The 23,556-nt window shown below is 39.9% G+C and overlaps 2 protein-coding genes and 1 long non-coding RNA gene across 7 annotated transcripts in view; 2 read left to right on the plus strand and 1 right to left on the minus strand.

The window, feature by feature from the left end:
* The window catches only part of NEMP2 (nuclear envelope integral membrane protein 2), a 64,656-nt gene extending 53,420 nt beyond the window's left edge, over positions 1-11,236 (plus strand). For 2 of the 3 annotated variants that reach the window (XM_049615319.1, XM_049615320.1), the window contains one exon: positions 1,050-1,290. Coding sequence is in view for 2 of the 3 variants with exons in the window: in XM_049615320.1 (XP_049471277.1) it covers positions 1,050-1,074 (25 nt within the window). In the remaining variant the exon portion in view is untranslated. Of the gene's footprint in view, positions 1-1,049; positions 1,291-10,516 lie in introns of those variants that run through there. The other variant, XM_049615321.1, reaches the window with a different exon arrangement.
* The window catches only part of MFSD6 (major facilitator superfamily domain containing 6), a 79,804-nt gene that overhangs the window by 23,350 nt on the left and 32,898 nt on the right, over positions 1-23,556 (minus strand). For all 3 annotated transcript variants that reach the window (XM_049615315.1, XM_049615316.1, XM_049615317.1), the window contains one exon: positions 3,805-3,902. In XM_049615315.1, coding sequence (XP_049471272.1) covers positions 3,805-3,902 — 98 coding nt within the window. The remainder of the gene's footprint in view (positions 1-3,804; positions 3,903-23,556) is intronic.
* Positions 16,665-20,908, plus strand: LOC125911461 (uncharacterized). Its single transcript, XR_007454327.1, has 3 exons — positions 16,665-17,511; positions 18,695-18,809; positions 20,735-20,908. It is a non-coding gene; the product is annotated as an uncharacterized LOC125911461 (long non-coding RNA).

Raw genomic sequence — 23,556 nt, forward strand, 5'->3', positions numbered from 1 at the left:
GCTCCCACTGATAGAGCATCCTGCAGAGAAGGACCTGACACAGACCTCATTTGCACCTGTCAGTGCTTAAACCATTCAAGTACCTCGAAGGACCTCTTTTGTTAGAGCAGCCCTACTACACTGGCCTTACTCGCCTTAAATGCATTCTATAGCAAGAATAATTTTGATCACATTCATCTCAAAGTTAGTAAGGATTCACAACCAATACCTGCATAGGAAGGAGCATAAAATATCTGTTTTTGATCTTTATAACAAATAGATATGCTTGATCACAACCATGAATGTTTAAATGTTTCTTGTACAAAAGTAACAGAGAAAATTCCTATAGGTCTTTAAAAATGAGATCTTGAGAAATATACATAAACTCTCCTACTCCTTCCACTGTACCCAGCAATACTTTTAGGGACTTAGACCCACTGTCTCTTTTTAAAATAAATGGCAGGCTCCTTATGGGCAGGAAATATGTCTTCTGCTTCTCTATATGGTGCTGCCAATTGCTTACAGAACAACATGTTTGCTGCAGATGGTAGCTGAACTGCTAAAAGGATAAGCCTGCAAGAGAATACAAGAATACTGGCCACTAAATATAAAAGATCTTGGGAAAAGAAACATCCTCACAATTCCCACCATTATCCAACAGTCTTACCTGTTACATTCAGTCCCAAAGAGGGAGAGACAGGCAGTGGAAGATAGGGAATAAAGCACATCCCTTGTCTCCTCCTATTCTGTTGTCCACTAGGTGATACTAGTTCTCACGGTGTTCTGGAGATGAGGCAAGGGGTAACAGGATGAAGAGATAGACCTCACCTCTATTTTTTTAAAAGAAGATTGTCTTATATGGCACTGGCTGGGAATGGAAGTGCTGACTATTCACTGTCAAGATGCTCTGCCCCCCCCCCCCCCCCCCAGCCAAGACTAGGTCTCTGGTAATCATCAGTAACAATTGCAGTCAAGGAATGAAGGAGCATCTATTATGATAGTGGGCTTGTCCTATAATTAACTCAGTGTTTTTTCATCATTTTTTCTTGTCTTTCCTACATCCTAAGCAGAGCTGCCTTAAGCACAAAGACTTGAAAGCACTTGGACAACACCTGTAAAGGTGGAAGAATCCAGACTGGCAAAACAAACCTCTTCAGTCAGAAGTGCATTTCTGTGATGCAGGATTTATTCCACGTGGGTGATCCACTATTTTCTGTGGGGAGCGCATGGGTCTAACAAAGGCAAGGGATTTTGTTTCCATTGTACAACCAAAACACACTCAGCACTCACTTCTGCTAGGGTATCAAACGGTCTCCTCCAGTCTTAGACACAAAGAACTCTTAGAAGTGGTCACAGAGCCCTCTGTGAGACAAAGTGACTCTAGGTATTTACAGATCCCCCTTTCACTTGCTTCAGATCAGGAACTAGATTTCTAAGAGCACAGGGGAAAATAAAATGAACGACAGAGGTATAAACTATAGCCTGCCATGGGAAGCAGAATTCCTGTTTGGATTCAAACATGGCCAGCTCCCTAAATCCTGGGATAACCACTCTGAGGTATCCATAGTATTATGTAAATATGTCCTGGATTGGCAGTTTGGGATGATGATGATAAACCCATCAAGCTCTAGCCATGGCATACACTTAGTTTCCCTGAAGTTGCCATTCTGCTCTCCATGTCTTAGCTCTGACACATGGCTCTGTGGCATTTTCTCTATGCCAGAGTGGATTCCTATGCACCCTTCAAACTCCAGCTCATAAGTGATTTCCTTGGGAAATCTTTAAATAATATCTTTATCATTCCACTCCCTGCTCCTTCCAAGGAGCTTCTCTGTTACCTGGTACATTTTTCTGATTCCATCTAACATGCTGTGGTAATTATGTGTTTACATATCCAGCTTCCAGAACAGATGGGGAGACCTTGGGGCCCTAGTTAATATATTATTTTTTATTACATTTTATTACCTTTATTACATTCCCAGCATGCTACCTGACTCTTGTAGTTATTTAATATACCTTTGATAAATTAATAGGAAAAAAGTTTTTTGATTCATACCAACATTTATTTTTTCCCTTTTATAAAATTCCTCTTTTGTTCCTTTAACCATTTAATTAAAAAGCTTCTCTTCTGCTCTCTTTTCTTGAGTCACTTATGTAATTTAATTCACATCAAGTTAAAAGGAGAAAGAAAGATATATGCATATATTATTACAATATGCTTTGTTTTCTGCGGGCATACCAGTTAGCTTTTTAATGTAGAGTCTGCACACTGTGGCATACCAATTAATAAAGAGGCAAGAATCCTGCCTCATACAATAGGACTAAAAATGGGATATCAAAGAACTGTGTTGCATTTGCCATGTTATTACACAAGTCTTTCCTGCAGTCCATATTTAGTGCTTTGTTATTCTTAAATGACACAATGCTGAGATACGTGCTCTGCCTCAAGACTTTCAGAGGAGCACCTGTGTGGCTAAGTTGGTTAAGCATCTGACTTCAGCTTAGCTCATGATCTCATGGTTCGTGAGTTCGAGCCCCTTGTTGGGCTCTGTGCTGATAGCTCAGAGCCTGGAGCCTGCTTTGGATTCTGTGTCTCCCTCTCTCTCTGCACCCACCCCCCCCTCTCAAAAATAAACATAAAAAAAAAAAAAAAGACTCTTTCAGAGTTCTAATTATTATGAACAATAATTTCTTATAAGACCAAATTTCCATTTCCTATTACAAATAAAATCCCCTTTCATCAATTATACTATTGCGCCAGACCTGAGAAAAGCACCTTTAGATTATGTATATATTTTAATTTTATTATAATGTGAATATAAATTATGTTTCCTTTCAATAAGGATAGTTTTTTTTTCCAATGCCACAATGGGATTTGGTGTTTGCATTTTATACATTTTGTTTCATCTTACAGATCATGATGAGAAATTATGTTGATTGTGCTATATTTGTATCCTCAGTGTTGGAAAATAATAATGGCGGTCTCTAAAGCTAATGAAATTGTGTATAATCACATACTATTTAGTACAATTAATGATTTAGGAGCCTGGGATGTCCCAGAAGACCTCAACTCCAATCATCTTGTCCTGAACCTTTATTTTAATCATAATGCCAACCACCAAATGGCTCAGCCAAGCAGCTAACAAGGGTTTTCAATACACAGTCTAGATTATATGAGCTAATATGGCAATGAACTTTGTATAGAAATCCAAGTTTTCATTGCTCCTAAGGCATATGGCCAGAGGTTCCTAAAAATTTTTTTTTCGAAGTTATATGTTGAAGGGAAACAGTCCAATGAAGCAAAGAGAAGAACTCACATCAGGATATTTGAGCAAAGCTTTTAAAAGTTCATGGGAAAATAATAGCTTGACTGTAAAGCTTTAGTTGTAAATCACTAGATGTGATCAAAGTAACTGAAGAAATAAAATAATTATGACAACCTTTTCCAGTATCTATAGTTAACCTACAAACACCAAAATACCAAAGTCTTTAAAAGATAAATCCTTTTATACTTAAAACTACCTTTGGATGTGCATGCCTAACAATTGTACATAACAGTTTATTCCAGAGTTCCTTTTTCTTTGTTTAATCACAAGGGTGTGGGACAAATCCAGCTTTGTTTGGCTCAACAAACACAGAACACTCAGAGTAACTGAAGAGCCAACTCCCCTGATGTCACCTCTTCCTTAACAACCATTTCAAAATCCTATAAAACAGTAGGTCTGCCCTTCCTTCACAGAGTCACATGCTGAAGGCCACTCAACTTTTACACAGTCATAGCTCAGTCAGGTAGAAAAATAATTCTAATTCCAGCTGTTAACTTACCTTGAAGAACTTCCATGGGGAGAACAGTCCAGGCATTTTCCAGGTAGGAAATATAAATATAGCGAGCCGTATTGCAAGCCAGGCCAATGTACAGAACCCTAAAAAAAGGGGGGGTAGGGGAGAAGAAGTTGAGGCCCTGGAATGAGGTATAAAGCATGCAAATATTACCTACGTCTTCCCCTGCCCAAACCATCCATCATCCAGCAGTGTTCAAACTTAGGAGTGGGCAAGCTAAAAGACAATTCAAGTTAACCAGGAACTCTTAGGAGAAAGAAGGCTGCTTCTAACGTATCTGCCGTCAGCCTTTTCAAAAACACTTGTTAATATAAAAGTGACCATCACCCTTCCTGAAACTTAATTAGGAGCAGAGCTGATGCTTTTTTAAGATAGCCTGGGCACACTGCCATGTCTAATGACATTACTGGCTTCCTTCCAGGTGGCCGTAGGGTAAACATGCTGGGATTATAGCTACTTCACTCTGATGGGGGAAGGACAGGATAAAAATGAGAACATGAATATGAACTTGGTCTCACATGCAATATCGAAGACACCCAAGTTTTATAAGGAGACTCTCAAGGTCATCGAAAACTATCATCCGATGATGAATAATAAACAATTTGGAGATCAAATACTTTTTCCTGTCAGTTCAATTGACACATCTTCATTATTTACAAATAAATCCATGATATCATATGCTTACCAAACTAATAAATATATATCAACATCACTTTCCCCCCTCATAAGTACCACCACCAAAATTCTGAGAAAAACAAAATAAATAAAGGCCTTAAGTGGTACGTTACATTCTCTGTCTTTCTGAACTGGATGAGCTGGTTTGGAAGTAAATGGTGGTTGTTTCTTTGTATAAAACACAGCCTGATGGTAGAGATTTCTCTCTTTTTTTTATTTAATCTTTTTTTTTTTTTGAAGTTTAGTTATTGATTTTGAGAGAGAGAGAGAACAAGTGAGCACACACAAGTGGAGGAGGGGCAGAGACAGAGGGAGAGAGAGAGAATCCCAAGCAGACTCTGTGCTGTTAGTACAGAGCACCATGTGGGGCTTGATCTCACAAACCATGAGATCATGACCTGAGCTGAAATCAAGAGTCAGATGCTTAACTGACTGAGCCACCCAGGCACCCCTAGGGATTTCTCTTTCTAACTTGTTTTCCATTTTCTTTAATTTTCTAATCTTAATGCTTTTTTTTTCTTAATTCAAGTGAATGAAAATTCAAAGGTAAAAGAAATAAGCCGATATAACAGTCAGTGGTATTTTCCTCATCTTGCTCAACTATATTTTTATATTAAAATCATCCAATAAACATTGTTCTCTTTTCCCAACACTGGATCAAGGAAAGGAAATGCTTTGAGGCATCCAGCTGATATTAACCACAAATAGGGAACAGAAGGATGGGAAGAAAGACAAAAATGGTTGAGGGGCAGGGATGGGATAGGAAATAGATATTAAAAGAGATTTAGGAGATCTTCAGTGTTGAAAAGGTCTGGGTTATCATATTCTGTGGACATTATGTTCTTTGTACGTGAATGTTTTGAGGAAAAAAGCATATGTTTAGATCCTGTTTGATAAAAATTTCCTGAAGAAACTTGCTATACAGATCCATCAACAAGGGTCCTTCTGCTGGGAAACAACAAAAAGCCCACAGGAAATTAAAATGCAAAATACATCACACAAACATACAAATGACACAACCCATGTCTCCTTTTTAAGTTCTAATCTAACTCTGTTGATGACCTTGACATAGCCTCAGGGGTCAGTGAACATTTTCTGTAAAGGGCCATACGATAAATAGTTTAGGCTTTGTAGGTCTGTTGTCACTACTCAACCTTGCCACTGTAGTGTGAAAGCAGCATGGACAATATGTACATGAGGGAGCATGGATGGCTGTATTCCAGTAAGATTTGAATTATGAACAGTGAAATTTAAATTTCATAGACAGCTGACCTCTAAACAATGCAGGGATTAGAGGTGCCAACCCCCTGCATAGTAGGAAATCCACATATAACTTTTGATTCCCTTGAAACTTAACTACCAATAGCCTACTATTGACTGGAAGCCTTACCAATAACATAAACAGTCAATTAATGTATTTTATATGTTATATGTATTATATACTATATTCTAATAAGATAAAGGAAATGTTACTAAGGAAAACATAAGGAAAATACATTTGCAGTACCATACTATATTTATTGAAAAATTCTGTGTATAAGAGGACCTGTACAGTTCAAACCCATGTTGTTCAAAGGTCAACTGTAGTTTTTATGCAACACAAAATATTATTCTTCTTTGACTTTTTTCAACCACTTAAAAATACAGAAACCACCTTTAGTTCTGGGCCATACAGAAACAGGCAGCAGGCCAGATTTGGCCCAAGGGCTGAAGCCTGCTAAGCCCTGATCTAGCTCATTAGTTCTTGGCTATACATCAGATTTACTCAGGTAACTATTAAAAATGACAGATGTCAAGGCCCATGCTAGTCTCAATAAAGATCTCTCTGGCTGGAACCCACGCACTGTGCTTTAGAAACCTCCCCAGTTTATTCAGATACTAAGCCAGGGTAAAGAACCACTGGTCTAGGTCATGCCACACAGCTTCCCAGTGATATGTCAGTTTAAATATCCCTTTCATGTATTAAAGAGATTCTTAGGTTGCTGAAATACTTTTCAGTGACTATTCAATAAATACATATCTAATTATTTTCCCTTTTCATGGGTCAAAATGCTGCCTTTTTGCTCACAATTCACAATTTTACTCTTGCTGATTTCTTGAAGCAACGGCTACCCCAGAATGGTTGATGAGGACAAAATGATAGTGTTCCTCTCTCTTTTGGAATTCTGGAATAAAAGTACTGTCAGAAAACAAGAGGGTACTTGGATGCTTTCCTTTAAAATAATTACTACTACTACTACTACTAACAACAATAATAATAATGCTACAATTTATTGAGTGCTTATTTTGGGTGATTCACTGTGTTGTAATTATCACAACAAGCCTGCAGAGTAGATGTTATTATCCCTGCTGAAGTCAGACGCTCAATTTTAAGATTAATAACAGGCAGGGGCACCTGGGTGGCTCAGTCGGTTACATGTCCAACTTTGGCTCAGGTCGTGATCCCACGGTTCGTGGGTTCGAGCCCCGCATCAGGCTCTGTGCTGGCAGCTTGGAGCCTGGAGCCTGCTTTGGATTCTGTAGTTCCCTCTCTCTCTGCCCCTCCCCCACTTCTCAAAAATAAATAGACATTAAAAAAATTTTTAAACTGACATTTCATTCACTGTTGTGGGCTGAATTGTGTCCCCCTGAATTTCATATGTTGAAGTCCCAGGTCCTAACCCTCAGTACCTTGGAGTGTGACTATATAAGGAGATACGGCCTTTAAATACGTATACGTATCATTAAATACATATCATTAAATACGACATTTAAATGATATCGCATGGGTGGGTCCTAATCCAGTATGACTGGTGTCCTGATAAGAAGAGAACAGAACAGGTCAGAGACAGGCACAGAGAGAAGGCCGGGATGAAGACAGTGGAAAGTTCCTCGGAAGAAATAAAACCTGCTGACATCTTGATCTTGGACTTTTAGCTTCCAGAACTGTTAAGGAAATAAATTTCTAGTTGTTTAAGCCATCCAATCTGGGGTGCTTTATTGTGGCAGCCCTAGCAAATGAATTCATGCACACCTATGAAATTAAGGATTTGGAATAAAAAGAAATTAAAAATGTTTTACTAGATCATCTTCTGGACGGTCAAATTCTTTATACTGAATATAGAGCACATGTTCAGAGTCCTAGAATATTCCTGAGCACTATGAGGTCTGGAAGTACAGAAGAATAGGGTGAAAAATGCTTCTCACTGAGATACAGATACCTAATGAGCATCTATAATGAAGAAGCTCAGAGACAACCTCATCACTTTCCTATTTCACAACAGGAAGTCAGTAAGTATAAAATTAGGCAAGAAATAAAGGCTATTTTAGAATAGGTGGTTGATATAAGTGAACTTCTCTATAAAGAGGATGAACACGATTGGTAGGAAGCAAATGCTTTAGCAGAAAACAACTACACCATGGAAAACCCAAATCACTTGTCAAACGTGTGACAAGTGTCACCTTGACAAAGTGACCCTGCACCTTGATTCTGTATTTGAGCAAAATATAACAGGAGAAAAAAAGTGTTTATGACATTATAATTTCTTATACAACCACAATTCACAGTATTGGAAGGACAAATTGGTGGTTATTTTATAAAAAAACTAGTACTTTTTTGGGCTCCTGGGTGTCTCAGTTGGTTAAGCATTCAACTCGACTTCAGCTAGGATCATGATTTCACAGTTTGTGGGTTCAAGTCCCACATTGGGCTCTGCACTGACAGTGTGGAGTCTGCTTGGGATTCTCTCTCTCTCTCTGCCCCTCCCGTTCTCTCTCAAAATAATTAAAATAAACTTTTAAAAAATTATGAAAACAATATGATATCCTAGCTACTATTCAATATTATTGCTATCTTTTGAATTTGTTGTGAGATTGAATGTAAGTAAACCATATAGACACAAATAGTTAAGAAAAGGACATAAAAAATCAGCATCACCATTACTGTATTCTTCCTGGACAAAGGAAATGGCAGTCTCTCTCTAGAGACTTCAGGAAAGTGCTTATTTACTCCAAGGACCACTTGGATCATCAGAAAATGTATGTGACACAATGGGAACCTTTGAAACAAAGCAGCTGATAGAAACAAGATTCTATTATAAAACATGTTTCTCTGCAGCCTATCTGGTACAATGTTCTGCTTAGCTCTCTGTCCTCCAGCCACACAAATGCCAAATGGACCCACTGGGCTACTGTCCCAACCTATCCCTCAATATGACCTGATGTCCTACCCTTCCTTCTGATCTCACTCAATTCCTTTATATGTGACCACAGCTGTTATCATGTGCCTCTCCTCATAATTCTTATCTCAGTTGTACCTGTGTGTCAACAACCTGGCTGTATGCTTCATGCGGGGTGAGATCAATCATGTAATACTGGCTAGGTTTTATCCCCAGTGCTTGGCACACAGTAGGCACTCAATAAATATTCAATAACTAGAGGGAAAATATAAATACTTTAAACAGAACATCACTCAACAAATATTTACTGAACACACTGTGCTAAGTGCCAGGGATACGGTGATGAACAAGATAGGAACTATGAAATATATTATGCTTATAATTTTATGTGTGTGTGTGTATGAGAGATAGGTATGTGAAAGAATGATTTGATTTATAAAAAAGACCTGGAACTAGGATGATTAAAAAAATGGATGTCCATATTTGTCACCATTTGTGATTAATGTTAATAGGCTATGGTTGAAGATAATATTAAGTCATTTCTGTGAACAAGCAATAGTTCAATGAACAGCTGTCTGTTGTTTGCTTATCTGAGGGCCTCCTGAAGCATCATGCAGTGAATCTTCAACACATGTGCACTAGCAGATAACAGGGTTCTTGGGTACCCACAGACCCATCTCACTAGAGGACTAAGAGTTAGCATACATGCCACAAAGCTCAAAGAATCAGTGGCACTCTCGTACCAAACACAGCACAGCCAAGGGGATCATCAATAGAGACACCAAGTCACCAAGCTCCTATCACTAAACAGGCGTAGCTGGCTACGGACCCATCCTTGTAGAACAGAGCATAAGAACCATATTGTATGTCCGAAGAGTGATTGAAGGAAAAAGACTATTCATTTACCTATGGTTTGTACAGCTACCAATACTTCCTTTTTTTTCTGCTAGAAAAAGTGAAGTCTGAGCCTCTGTTGGTGTTAAGTCATTCTTTATTTAGCTGCCTTCAAATATTTCCTCTCTCAGTGATTGATAAGCTAAGAGTATAATTATGGCAATCATCAGCTGGCTCACTGTGCTGGTTCCTGGCCATATTTACTCCTCTCTATTGTCCCTTTAGTTTATCTGTCTACTTTTTCTTAAGGTTGTGTGTATCTTAGGTAGAAAAATAAGGATGTTCAAAACAAAACAGAACCTTAATTAATGGAACCCAACTACTTGGAAGACACAATATGCTGTTTTGTTCTAGTTTCCATTTGGGTAAAAGTTAGATGACCAAACACACACACACACACACACACACACACACACACACACATGCACACACCCCATGTAAGTTTTTGTTTAAAAATTTTCCATGAGATGACCTGAGGTATATATAAAATACAAATTCTATCATTTCCAAACAAGAATCATTGACATTTAGTATAGCAGTTAATTTGAAAAAGGCCTCAAGAGTTTTAGCTGACCCTAAGCTAAATTTGAGGGAGTTAAACAAGTTCATCAAAATTCAGGCTGAAGGAGTATCATGACCAAACCAAAAGGAGATAACAGTCTCACTGTTCTTGACTTTGGCCAGACCACAGGAGGAAGTGGGAACAATTAAAGAGATCACTGGCAAAAAAGAAAGGAGCCAGAATAAGGAGGGGAAAGAATAGTGGGGAGTCTGGGATAAGTTGCCCCGTGGAAAATCCATGAGAGAACTGGAGAGACAAAGCTGTATGAGGGACATTCATAAAGGCCTTTTCTGCTGAGGAGGGAAGGGGCTATGTTAACCCTAAGTCAGACCTGTGAGCAGTCAGTACAATAGAAATTGTTTTAGCTGCTAAGCAGAAACTAAGAAAATAAAGCATTCTCTCTTTTCAGCTGGATCTGATCCTGGACCGACCTGGGACTTCCAGCATAGGCATAGGAAGCCTACCCAGTAGAAGGCAGAGCTGGTAGACGAAGAAACCCAGGTTCTGACTGCATCATATGAGCTCTGATTAAATCTACCCCAACAGGTATCTGCTAGACTTTGCAGTTGGACAGTACATTCCTTGTTTTCCTTAAGCCCCTTTGAGTAAGGTTTTCTGCTTCCTCAAGTGAAAGAGTCCTAAGTGAGACAAGATCTTAGCTACCTTGTGAGGTAGCAAGTTCCACATCACTAGAAGCGGCCAAAGACTAAGTAACCATCTGCCGAGGATTAGGGGGAAAGAAATCTAAACTGGGCTCAAGCTAAGCCTATGTGATGGTATTAGTTTGCTAGCTCTACCATAACGAATACCTCAGACTGGGTGATTAAACAGCAGAATTGATTTTCTCACAATTCTGGAGGCTAGAAATCTAAGATCGAGGTATCAGCAGTATTAGTTTCTTCTAAGGCCTCTTTCCTTGGCTTGTAGATGGCTGTCTTCTCCTTGTGTCCTCACATGGTCTTTCTTCAATGTGTGCCTGTGTCCCAATCTCCTTTTCTCATAAGGACACCCATTATATTAGACACTGGTCTACGCTAATGACTTCATTTCAACTACCCTTTAAATTTTTTTAAATGTTTATTTTTGAGAAAGAGAGAGATAGCCCAAGTGTGGGAAGGCAGAGAGCGAGGGGGACAGAGGATCCGAAGCAGGCCCCACGCTGACAGCAGAGAGCCCAACATGGGGCTCAAACCCACAAACCACATGATCATAACCCAAGTCAAAGTCAGACGCTTAACTGACAGAGCCACCCAGGTGCCCCTCAACTTAACTACCTCTTTAAAGACCCTGTCTCCAAATGCAGTCACATTCTGAGGTATTAGAGGTTAGGAGTTCAGTATATGAATTTGGGGGAGGGGACACAATTCAGGCCACAAAAATGATCTCCAAGGTTACTTAGAATTCCAACAAAATTTAGTAAAGAATGCCGTGTTTTACTCAAGAGCTATTTATTCCGTGGATCAGAAATAAAATGTATGATTCCAGTGGTAGCTGCCCTGGGCTTCTGAAGTCAGCATGAGGCTGCACCCTTAGAAAAGAATTGTTAGCAGTTTGTACAACCCAATCCAACTATATTTATTCATTTATGTTATCTAGGGGACTGCTATTTACTTTTCCAGTGGTTGATGTAGAGTGAAAGGCTTTGACAAACAGTGCTAATTAATACGTTTTTACAACAGGCAGCATGGTGGGGCCTAGGCTGCACCTTGTCTGAAGTGATGTCATCCAGGGCACAGACATACTGGCAGTAGACTTTTCTCAGGAATGGTCATAACTGCCTTCACTAGCATTAAATAAAATGCAAATAAAATAAAATGCAAACATCTCAGCAAGGGCAGCCAAGTCTTTTACAAATTCGGAGCCAGTACATGGATAAATGTCCAAGTTTTATAGTTCTAACTTCCATTCAAATCTACTGGCCTTCCAGAAAGAAAATCCTCTATACAGATCCACTATCATAAATCACATTGCCCATCTCTGACCAGACAGTCTGTTGTCATGGCATCGTCTGGATGAGTTTGCATGAATGGCAGTGTGCACATTTCTGATTTCTCAGCAAAACCCATTCAGAGTCTGAGTCCTTGCAGGGGTGGGCAGGGAGCAGTGAGGTCTGATGTGTGGTTTTTCACATACTAAAACCAACCACAGTAGAAAGTTAGATCATTAGAGTCAGAACTCAAAGAAGCCACAGCCATTAAGTCCAACCGTCTTATAAAGACAAGGAAATAGAGGTCCAGACGGGCAGAATGGGGGCCTCAAAATCCATTAGCCAGTGAAAGTCAAGGTCCCTGCTCCCTTGCCCTTTGGCTCTTTTGCTAGATAACAACAATGTGCTGTGTTCCTACTCCAGGGTTCCTACATGAAGTCAGACCTAGACTTCTTCACAGGGCCTGAAGAAACGCCTGTGGATTGGACCAGTAACGACAGGGCCTGGTGACGCTAGTGTGGTTATGCCTATGGTATGGTATGGTTACCATACCATAGCTATGGTAACAGCTATGCGTTTGGATCAAGGAAGTGGGATATATGTTTGAGTTGACTTTAGAAGACAGTTAACATTTTAAACTTTGATGAATCATTAAGAGGAATGGCATAAGAGGAAAGTAGTAAAGCAATGCCAGTCAACAGCTGCCCAATATCCTGGATCAAAAAAGAAAAGTTAAGAGGAAAATTTTGTTATGAGATAAAATGGGTCAAAAACCTATTTCTCCTGAGGTAGCCCCAGAAAGTTCAGGTGTCAATGCTAAGGCAGCACACAAGGTGAGCCAGGATTTCTGTCCCCAAGCAGACAGACTTTGAAACCAAATAATCAGAAATTGACTATCTGGCTTGGGCTGGGTAAGGAACAGAAATTAGGGAGGGGCACCCCCCACACACACACCCCTAACAGGATTGTAAGGGGAGAGCAAAGACAGGGGCTAAGAGTCTCCATCTTGTGTAGGTCCAACCACCGACTCAGGCTGTGTTCATCAACACTTCAGGTCTCTAGACCCGCCTGGGAGGTCTTTGAGATGGGCTTAGCCCACCAGGGGGTTGAAAGTTGCCCGGATCTTTTCCTTTCCTTGATCCCTAAAGTAGCTCCACAGAACCCACTGTGAAGAGTCAACTACTCTACCTACCAACACTGAATTTGAGCTATCTCCCACTCTTTCTCTCTTTCTTGAACTTTCACTAGCTTTCAGACTTAATTCAATGTAATCCCAACTCACAATGCTCAACACTTTCCCTGAAGTGAAAATTAGGTTATGGGTTTTTCAAGAAAGAACAAAAAAATACAATTTCAGTAAACTCCTGCCCCAAACTTGTCAATTAATACATTTTTATGACTAGAAATTTTGTTCCATTCTTTTTCAAAATAGGAAACTGTAACTGAATATTAGACTCTGTCCAAACCCACTCCTCTTCCCCCTCTTTTGTGACATTAAGGAAAAAAGACCATCAACCTCAGTGGCCTTGAGACCTCTGCTTACTGCAGGCCCCTCACCATGCCTAACCCTTCATACTAGTATTTCTATAATGTTCTCCAATTCTTTAGCATTTTTCCCACTTACTATCTCATTTGTTCCTGCCAATAATCTTCTGAAATAGGAAGGGCAAGAGTTCTCATGAATCCTATTTTGCAGCTGAAGAAATCAAGGCCCTGAAAGGTGAACCAAGTTGCCAGAGTCACAAAACTAAACAAATCGCAGAACGAAGACTCAACTTGAGGACTTCTGCTGTCAAATCCTACACCCTTCCCATAGTCAGCAGACCTCCTCCACCCTGACCATGAGGATTGGAGGCAAACAGAGAAATTGAAAGGGTACTCTTTTACACACACACACACACACACACACACACACACACCAATGACCATTCTACCTTAAAAATCTTGTTTCACAAAAATTTGCTGTGATATTCTACTTGCATTTGAAACATACTAGATTTCTAACAAAATCTTGTTGCTAGAACTAAGAATAACTTAATAGTAATAACTTAGTAGTAACGAAAGAGTATTCATAATTAAGAGTAACTTGGTTAAGAGTAATCAAGTAATAATGAAACTAGTCTTCATCTACTTTGATGGATGCCAACATTATTATCTGATTCACTGAAAAGAGTATGGGATCTACCAGCCAGAGACCTGGGCTGAGTCCCCACCCTACCATTCAGAAGGGCAGACCTTGGGCAATCATAGCAAATCTGTTCCTTCTTAGTCATGCATGGTGGATCTGCCCATCCAACCAATGTAAATGCCACCAGGAATGGAGTACACATGCAGAAAAAGAAGTTTACCACTGCTTGACTCACTCTCACAGTCATCCCAATGTTAAGCCACACATCACTCCTACTCCGGTATCCTCTGACTCTTAAGAATCTTTGGGAATCCCAGCCCTCTCTATCCTTCTCAGGCTCTCCTTGCTCTGTTAGGACATAGGTCTTAGTCACCTCAGGCTATCATAACAAAATACTACAGAATGGGTGGCTTAAACAAGAGAAATCTATTTTCTAACAGTTCTGGAACATGGAAATCTGAGAACAGGGTGCCAGCACTGTTGGATTCTGCTGAAAACCCTCTTCCTGACTTGCAGATGGCCACCTTCTCACTGTGTCCTGCCATGGTGGAGAGAAAGAGCCAGAGCAAGCTCTCTAGTGTCTCTTCTTATAAGGGTACTAATCCCATCATGAAGGCCCCACCCTCATGATTTCATATAACCTTAGTCACCTCCCAAAGGCCCCATCTCCAAATACCATCACACTCGGGGTTAGGGCTTCAACATATGGATTTCAGGGTGGACACAATTCAGTGCATAGCAACAGGCTTCTCTGTTCTTTTTTTTTTTTTTTAATTTTTTTTTAAGGTTTATTTATTTTTGAGACAGAAAGAGACAGAGCATGAGCAGGGGAGGGTCAGAGAGAGAAGGAGACACAGAATCTGAAACAGACTCCGGGCTCCGAGCTGTCAGCACGGAGCCCGACGCAGGGCTCGAACTCACGGACCGTGAGATCATGACCTGAGCCGAAGTTGGACGCTCAACCGACTGAGCCACCCAGGCGCCCCTGGGCTTCTCTGTTCTTAATACCCATGTTCTCTGACACAATTAGGAACCTACCCTGGGGCTCCATGAACCCTGGCTGCAGGTTCTCAGGTGCTCCACCCCAGGCCCCCAGGGAGTCAACATGTCTTTTCCACCAATGGAGGTTATCCGGCTCTCATCAAGCCACTGTAAAATGAATATAACAAAACTTAACTGTTTTGTCAAGTGGCTATAACAATAAAAATATTTATGAAAACTGTATAAATTGTAAAGCCTACAATATTATTTCCATTTATTTTTATTGGTGATCTAGAAATCAGAAATGGAAATAATGATTTTCTAATGTAGTCTAATTAGGAAACTGAGAATAAAATGGTTCCCTCTAAAAGATACAAGAATCTGTGGAATAAAGTATATTCCAGTTATCAGTGGCATTCCTCAGTTAAGGCAATAAAAAATAATTTTACCTTCAGGCATGTGTATTAAAAAATAGTAATTGATTTGTTTGCTGGTCTTGATTTGCTTTCTTAGTTTAAATTGCACTTATCAAGTAAGCCCTAAGCACAAAAAATCACACCTAAGCCATTAGGCTATTTGGGGCATCATATTCCCTCCAGTACTATGTTTCTCCAGTCCCATGGAAATGCAGGGGCCACCATTCCTAAGGGTGAATAGTGGCTCACTCTAGGATGAAGGCCTTGAGTTATGAGTGAATAACATCAAGAGAACATTAGAGAAATAATCATCAAGACTTCAGGTTCTGACTTTAGGATATAATTTTCATCCCCATCTTAGAAGCACTGCGTTTGCCTCTTTTCAATAGTCCTGCTCTATGATAGGCACTGCTTCCAGAAGTAACACTGATAGTAACACGTTCCTTATTTGGGGTAAATGGTTTCCCAAAATGGATCTACTAGCTGAAGGGAGGTAGAGAAGGAAGATGGTTACAGAAAACTGAAATCATGGGATGGAGCTAGTTGTCCTACTTACATGCCAGTCAGTGTTCCCCAAAAGACCTCTCTCCAACCTCCTCCTCTCTTCCAAGATCTAGACTTACAAATACAACAGTGGGCATCTCCACTGTCTCAGAGGCTTCACACAAGGTCCATACTCCAGTATCCTCTCCCCGCCTCCCTGGGTTCCCTTCCTTGGTGGGTAGCACCACCACCTATGTGGTATCTAGCTCACAAAATAACTTCTCCCTTGCTCCAGCTACAGTAAATCCTGCCCAAAAGAACTTTCAGTTTTACTTGCTTTATTCTTTTCCCATTCCCAATGTCTTAGGTGCCTAAGTTAACATTTCCGTAGCACCCAACACTTTTGTTTGTTTTATGGTCTTCCACACTATGTGAGCCCCCATGATAGAGGTGCTGTGTCTATCTTGTTCAACATTGTATCCTAGAACAGGATCTGGTCTTTAATAAAGCCTTCTTTTAAAAAAACATTGAGTGAACATAATATTTGTGAATTAACTCTATATGATACACAGCCATCATGAGAAACATTAGTTTTTTCCACTTATATTCAGTGTGAGTTTTATATTACTCTGATCCTCACACTACTGAAAGGCAGCTAATCTGGAGAAATGTGAATTTCATCGGGGGCAAAAGGAATAATTTGAGAGAATGGGGCATTTTAGAGGAATGGAGGTCTTACCAGGAAGATAAAGGAAGGTACTTGAAACAGGTGAAAAAATTGTACTGACACTGGTCATCCACAACAGAAAAGAAGAAGACTGAGAGGTAAGACTGGGTTGCATAAAGGGGCAATACTTGCCACTCTAAGTCTGTGCCCATGAATCTATAAAGTAGCTGAGATCATGAGCTTTGGGATCTGAATGGCTTGGGTTTGAATCTTACCTCTGCTGTTAACTAACTGTGTCACCACGGGCAACTTTTTAACTACTCTGAACCTTTCCTCTTTGAAATAGACCTACCAATGCTTAACTCACAAGGCCACTAAAAGAGTTAAATGAGGGTGTGGCATAGAGTATTTAGCACATGCCTTCGTAAGCACTTTTCTATAATAAGCACTCAAATGGTAGCATACCAACTATTATTATTTTTGTAGTATCATCCTATAATTATATTTTTGTTAAAGTTGGAGATTTTTAAATGTTTAATGTTTATTTTTTGTTTATCCTCTAGATTGCATGGCTATTCTGAATTGTGAAGTTGCTAAAAAAAAAGAAAGAAAGAAAGAAAAAAAAGAGAAGAAAAAGAAAACCCCACAAAAACTCAAAACCTTCATCTGGATTGGTGGAGGGCATTAAATCAACAAAGGTAGTGCATGGATTACCAGTTTATGACTCAAGAAGAAAACAACTTATAATTTCTCTGTAACTCAGAGACTGAAGTAAATTGGGACCCTTCTAAAGTAGAACAAGGTAAATAATGATGATAAATTTACCACTCATATAGATATTTTTAAAAAACACAAAAGCAGAAATCTGTTCATATCACCACTTGCTCAAACTCGCCAATGGCTCCCACTTCTCTTAGATGTGTCACATGCTATCCTTTAATGTGGTCCTCAAGGCCTTGCAGGATCCCTGTCCACCTTGCTGACTTCCCGTTAGTCCTCACTCTCACATTAGGCCATTCACACTTGTGGTTTCCTCGGTGCCCCAAATCTTCACTGGGTGGCTTCTATTCAGGACTCTACTCAAATGTCACTTCTTCAGAGAAAGTCACTTCTTCTAGCCCACCCAAGCTAAAACAGTCTCCTCTACTCAGTCACTCTGTGAACCCTCATCCTGTGTTATTTTTGCCATATATTACTCATTATCCTCAGAAATAAAATAATCTGTTAACTGCTTATTGTCTACCCCAACCGTATGTTAGTTCCTTCCATGAGGAGCCTGTGTTTATCTTACTACACGCTTGATATAGCTCCAGGGTCTAGGAAAGTCTCTGTCATCTAGTATGTGCTTAATAAATACTTGTTGAAGGAGTCAATTAATAATAACAGTAACAATACGACCTACTGTTTATAGTTGAGCACTTAGCATTGCTATCCATTATGTCATTTAATCTTAATCACAATGCTATGAAGCTAAGTACAATTATTAACCCCATTTTATAAATGAGGAACCTAAAAGGCTTAACAAAGCTAAATTGCTGCTTAACCAAGGTCAGACATACAGTAAGTGTGAGATCTGAACCTAGGTCATGCACACACACACACACTCCCTATAGGTAGACTGGCAAAAAGAAGAACAAAAGGAAACAGGATAGCTACCAGACTGCCCCACAATTCTACCAGGGCTTGAAAAGGTGACTGAAGTCAAGGCTAGACCAATTTGCTCCCTTCTCTTTCTCATTCTTCTAAATGGAATGAAATGTCTGGCCAACATTCCACAGTCACAGCCAAGGACTATGGCCAACACTTCATCCATGAGGATTCCTCACGGTACCCAGTGGTCAACTTCAAAACACTGTGGCATGGTTCAAAGATACAGTACCTAGACAAATGTAATAACATTTACTCTTTTTGAAAATGTCTGAGCTTCAATCTGTGGATTATCTTTTTCAGGAAAAGTTAACAAATTACTTTTTGTCTGCTTATAGATTACTATTCAGAGATGCTATTTTCAGCAGAGAAAAGGTGAAGAAAAGACGCTTACTACTTCAGCAATAAGAACGGAGCAGTATTCTTCCTTCCAGTTGGAAAGGCTTTGGAGAGGTATGCTTCGTAGTAAACTTCTAAGAAAATTTCTTTTCTTATCCACTCTTGAAAGTATCCTACACAATTATATAATTGCAGTCTGGTAAATATTTCCATGGAGAAGTAGAAATATAATTAGTCAGATTACTTAGATTTTTGACTGCACACAAAAAAAGGCAGTAAATGGGCACTGTATGACTCAAAATAATTAAACTGCTGGTACAAACACTCATACTTGGGCTTACTGCCTGTAATAAACTGTATGGTCTTTGGGATTTCACTTGTCTTTTTGGTACCTTAATTTCTTTTTGTATATAAAGAAATGTACTTGCTACCCAAAACATGGTTGTTGGGCAGTTTGATATTAATTCCCAATAAGATAGTATAAATTTGCATCTGATCTCATTTGAAAGACCTGAGGCCATGATACTTATATAAAATACACTTTTAGTCATTTATATATATGCTACTTAGGAGTAAACACATGGGCAATGTACATATCAGGGGCACAAATTCTCAATGTTTGACATATTGGTATATAATACGTGTCTATAAAATATATACAGTTACACTAACACACAGTTCTATATAAGTATAATTATAATGATTCACTATAAGTAGACAAGCTTTCAGCTGTTTTCCAACAGAAAATCCAGAAAAAACCTGCAAGGTATATATCTAGCACCAAGAATGGAAAATTATGAGTATTTTTCCATATTTTCTTTAAAAATTAAATATTATGGATAAAGTGGAGGTTCCTCTTGTCCTCTTTGTTCCCCATCCCAGTCACCTCCTTTCTACATCCTGTCCAGGGCTAATAGGAATTTGAAATATATTTTTCCTCTCCAAATTTAAATGTCTTTTGATATAGATATACCCATAAAAATATGTGTAGCTTTTATTTTTTTTTTAATATTTTTAATGTTTATTCATTTTTGAAAGAGAGAGAGAGAGACAGCGTGCCAGTGGAGGAGGGGCAGAGACACACACACACACACACACAGAATCTGAAGCAGGCTGCAGGCTCTGAGCTGTTAGCATAGAGCCCGAATCTGGGTTGAACTCATGAATGGTGAGATCCTGACCTGAGCTTCATGAAGTCAGATGCTTAACCGACTGAGCCACCAAGGCGACCTTAAAATATGTGTAGCTTTTAAAATGCATTGTGAAGGGGCTCCTGGGTGGCTCAGTCTGTTACGCGTCCAACTTCGGCTCAGGTCATGATCTCACGGTCTGTGAGTTCGAGCCCCGCGTTGGGCTCTGTGCTGACAGCTCAGAGCCTGGAGCCTGCTTTGGATTCTGTGTCTCCCTCTCTCTCTGCCCCTCCCCCACTCATGCTCTGTCTCAGAAATAAATAGACATAAAAAAAAAATTAAAAAATAAATAAATAAAATGCATTGTGAAGATATGCATAAATGTACCAAACTATGTATCATTCTGAAACTTGCTTTTTCCCCATTCAATATATTTCTTAAAGATTTTATTTAATGTTTATTTATTTTTTAGAGACAGAGAGAAAAAGAGAGAGCGGGGGAGGGGCTGAGAGAGAGGGAGACACAGAATCTGAAGCAGGCTCCAGGCTCTGAGCTGTCAGCATAGAGCCCTATGTGGGGGTTCACAAACTGTGAAACCTTGAACTGAGCCGAAGTTGGACGCTTAACCAACTGAGCCACCCAGGCACAACCCCCCATTCAACATATTTTTGAGAGCTTTCCATGTTGGCATATTGATCTAGTCCATTCCTTTTACCTTTTGCATAGGCTTCTATCTTATGACTATACCATATTGAACATATTTATTCTCCAGTTGATAGATATTTAGACTCTCTTTTCCACTGTTAGAAAGCTGCATAAGCAAGTAAGTGTCCATGTACATGTCTTTCTGCATGTGTTTAAGTTTTTCCAGATAAGGCTATACCTTAAAATGCAATTTTCATTCCACAGAAAATGTCTCACTTGAGCACCCCAGGGGCTGCAGAACTGGTCCCACAGTGTGGTCTAGGTAATGAATTTGCAGGAGCGGTGTTTACTCTTGCTGGTGCACACCCTGACAGACATCACCTCAGCCTGTGAGATTGCAGGGGCAGGAGGCTGTCCACAACCACAAGTTACAGCTCATACAGAGTGAGTTCTGTTCTCTTTAACTTAGTGAGCACCTGGGTCAACCCAGCCACCAGAGGTAGAAGAGAAAATAAACCAAATATGACACCAATAAATAAAAGTCCTGGATTCACTTACACTACCTTACCATAATGGCCTTTGTTCTGAACTATGAATGGCTCAATTATCAGTAATGCTGTTATTAACAAGTCAGCCTGGTAGCTATAACATGGTAATGCATTTCTTTGCAGAGTTGCTCTTTTCAAGGGACTATAAAAAGCAAATTACTCCCTTTCAACTCTTGATCGTAAGTTCTACTTTTGAGATTCTATAGCTCACAGCTTTTTAATAATGAGAATCTATACTTGCTTGTAACAGCTCTAAAAGGCTTTTCCTATAAAAATGGATATCAATGTCTTTGAAGGTAAAGTGGGAGAGAAATAGAAAAAATAGAAATCTATCACATATAAATAATGACAGTTACAATTATAATCACTCTGTATGTCAGCTATTACAGAAATGGTAGCTTATACTTACCAAACCCTAAAAAATGGCACCAGAGAGTATATAAACAGTCTATAGTCATAAAATGGGGAGGGGGAGGCGGAGAAAAACTCAGTTTGATCAAAATGTTTTTGAAAAGAGTGTTAGTTTTGAAAATTTTGAAAACCACAAACATTTGGGCTTTGCAGGCTTAATGACCTGTACACTTGTGATACTGTGCTAAGCCCCTGCGTTTTTGTCATAGTCAATGGCTCTTGTATAAGCAACATGATATAGCCGAGGATTGACCAAGTAATAATTTTAAAAAATCAACTGAACTCCTAATATATGCCAGCCACTGTGCTAAGCACTTGCCCTACTTTATCTCATTAGTCTTCATTAAAAGAAATAAAAACAACAATTAAGATGTAGGTACTAAAAGTATCCCTATTTACAGATGACAAAACAGAGATGCAAAAACTTACATAACTTGTCCACAGCCACACAGTTCCAAAAGGCAAAGCCGGGCTCTGAAACCAGGCAATGGGACTCTAAGCCTGTGTCTGGAACCACTATGTGGCAGTGCCTTTCATGAATAAGGACAAGAAGAAACCATCCCCTCCCCTCGAGAGAACAGCATTTCCTTTCTCTACTTTTCTTTCTTTCTATTTCTGCTCCTTACATTCCTCTCCCTTTATTTTTCTCTCTTCCTTGTTTATGTTTTAAGTCCACTTATAAACACTCATAGAGGGTGCCTGGCTCAAGAGATGGGATTGGAGAAGAGCTCAGAAGGTCATTTCCTCCTAAAGCAAGATGGAAAAAGGTTACAGTGAATACCATACCGCACACTCCCCCAGCACAAAATATTCTTAAGCATGAGAATACACACTTTAAGCTATAGAGCATAGACCAACATTTCAATAAGAATAAATCTTGGAGACCACCGTAATTGACTTTCCTCAGCCCAATTCTCTTCTTTGACCACAAAATTTCCTTGCTGATCTTATCTGTGTTCACAGTTTCAACTGTCCCAAATCGATATCCCCAATCCTAAGCTTGGAGATACAGCTTAAGCTTCAGGCTTGGAATAATCAACTCTCTGTTAGACATTCCCAAATAGATGTTCCAATTTCAAGCCCAATTATGATTCAGATTGCATTGCCCCGAATCTGCATCTCCTTCCTGAATTTCCTGTTGGATTTAGAGGAACCACTAAACTGGACACTGGATACCCAAACTGGAAACATGGGGAACTCTACTTTATTTCCCACATACAAACCATTCTGTTAATTTTACCTCCCAAATCCATCCCTTCCCTCAATTTCTGTTGGTGCTGCTGTAGTTCAGGTCTGTATCATTTCTCCCTGTTCAGCTCTCCCTTGGACTATTTTAAGAACCCTCTCAGTGGGTTCCCTGCTTCAAAGCTACCTACTGCTTTGCAAGTAAATAAAAATCTATGACGCTCCCCTGCTCTGAACCTTGCAGTGATTCCCTACTGCCTCCAGGATAAAGTTTGCATTCCTAATCCCAGCACCCACCTGGCCTCGAATCTCCCAGTCCTTTCAGTGGTAGGCCCTACATCCCATGAACCAGCAGTTCTCTAAGCCTAAATAGCCGTTCCGCTAAACTGAACAAATATGCAGGGTTTTGATCTTTAAATAAGAGAAATACTTGCTCCTGTAGAGAATGTATTACTTAACTACAAATTTACTGTGAAAATTAAGTCTCCTTTAAAAAATGAGAAGACAGGGGCACCTGGGTGGCTGCGTTTGCGCCCCACGTCAGACACTGCACTGACATTCGGGAACCTGCTTCGAATTCTCAGTCTCCCTCTCTCTGCCCCTCCCTCGTGGCGTTGGTCGGTCGGTCTCTCTCTCTCTCTCTCCCAAAAACATATGAACATTGAAAAAAATGAGAAGAGGAAAAAGTTGCTTAAGGTCCACACTCTTTTTTGCATTTTCACCAAGAACTGCAAGGAAGTGTTGAGAAGCCCAGTCTGGTGAGGGAACTCAGGCAGCCTCTGGCAGGCCCATGGTGGAAGGCTGACGGGAATGGGCATGTTAGCAGGGGTCAGGGCCACCCATGGTGGTGGGCCACAGGGAGGTACAGCAGCTCTGAGAGATGCTGCCTGACAGGGCACAGGGGTCTTCAGAGCTGAGGAGAAAGACTGAGAGTCTGGGGGG

Source organism: Panthera uncia (assembly GCF_023721935.1).
Source record: "Panthera uncia isolate 11264 chromosome C1 unlocalized genomic scaffold, Puncia_PCG_1.0 HiC_scaffold_3, whole genome shotgun sequence".
NCBI classification, from domain to species: domain Eukaryota; kingdom Metazoa; phylum Chordata; class Mammalia; order Carnivora; family Felidae; genus Panthera; species Panthera uncia.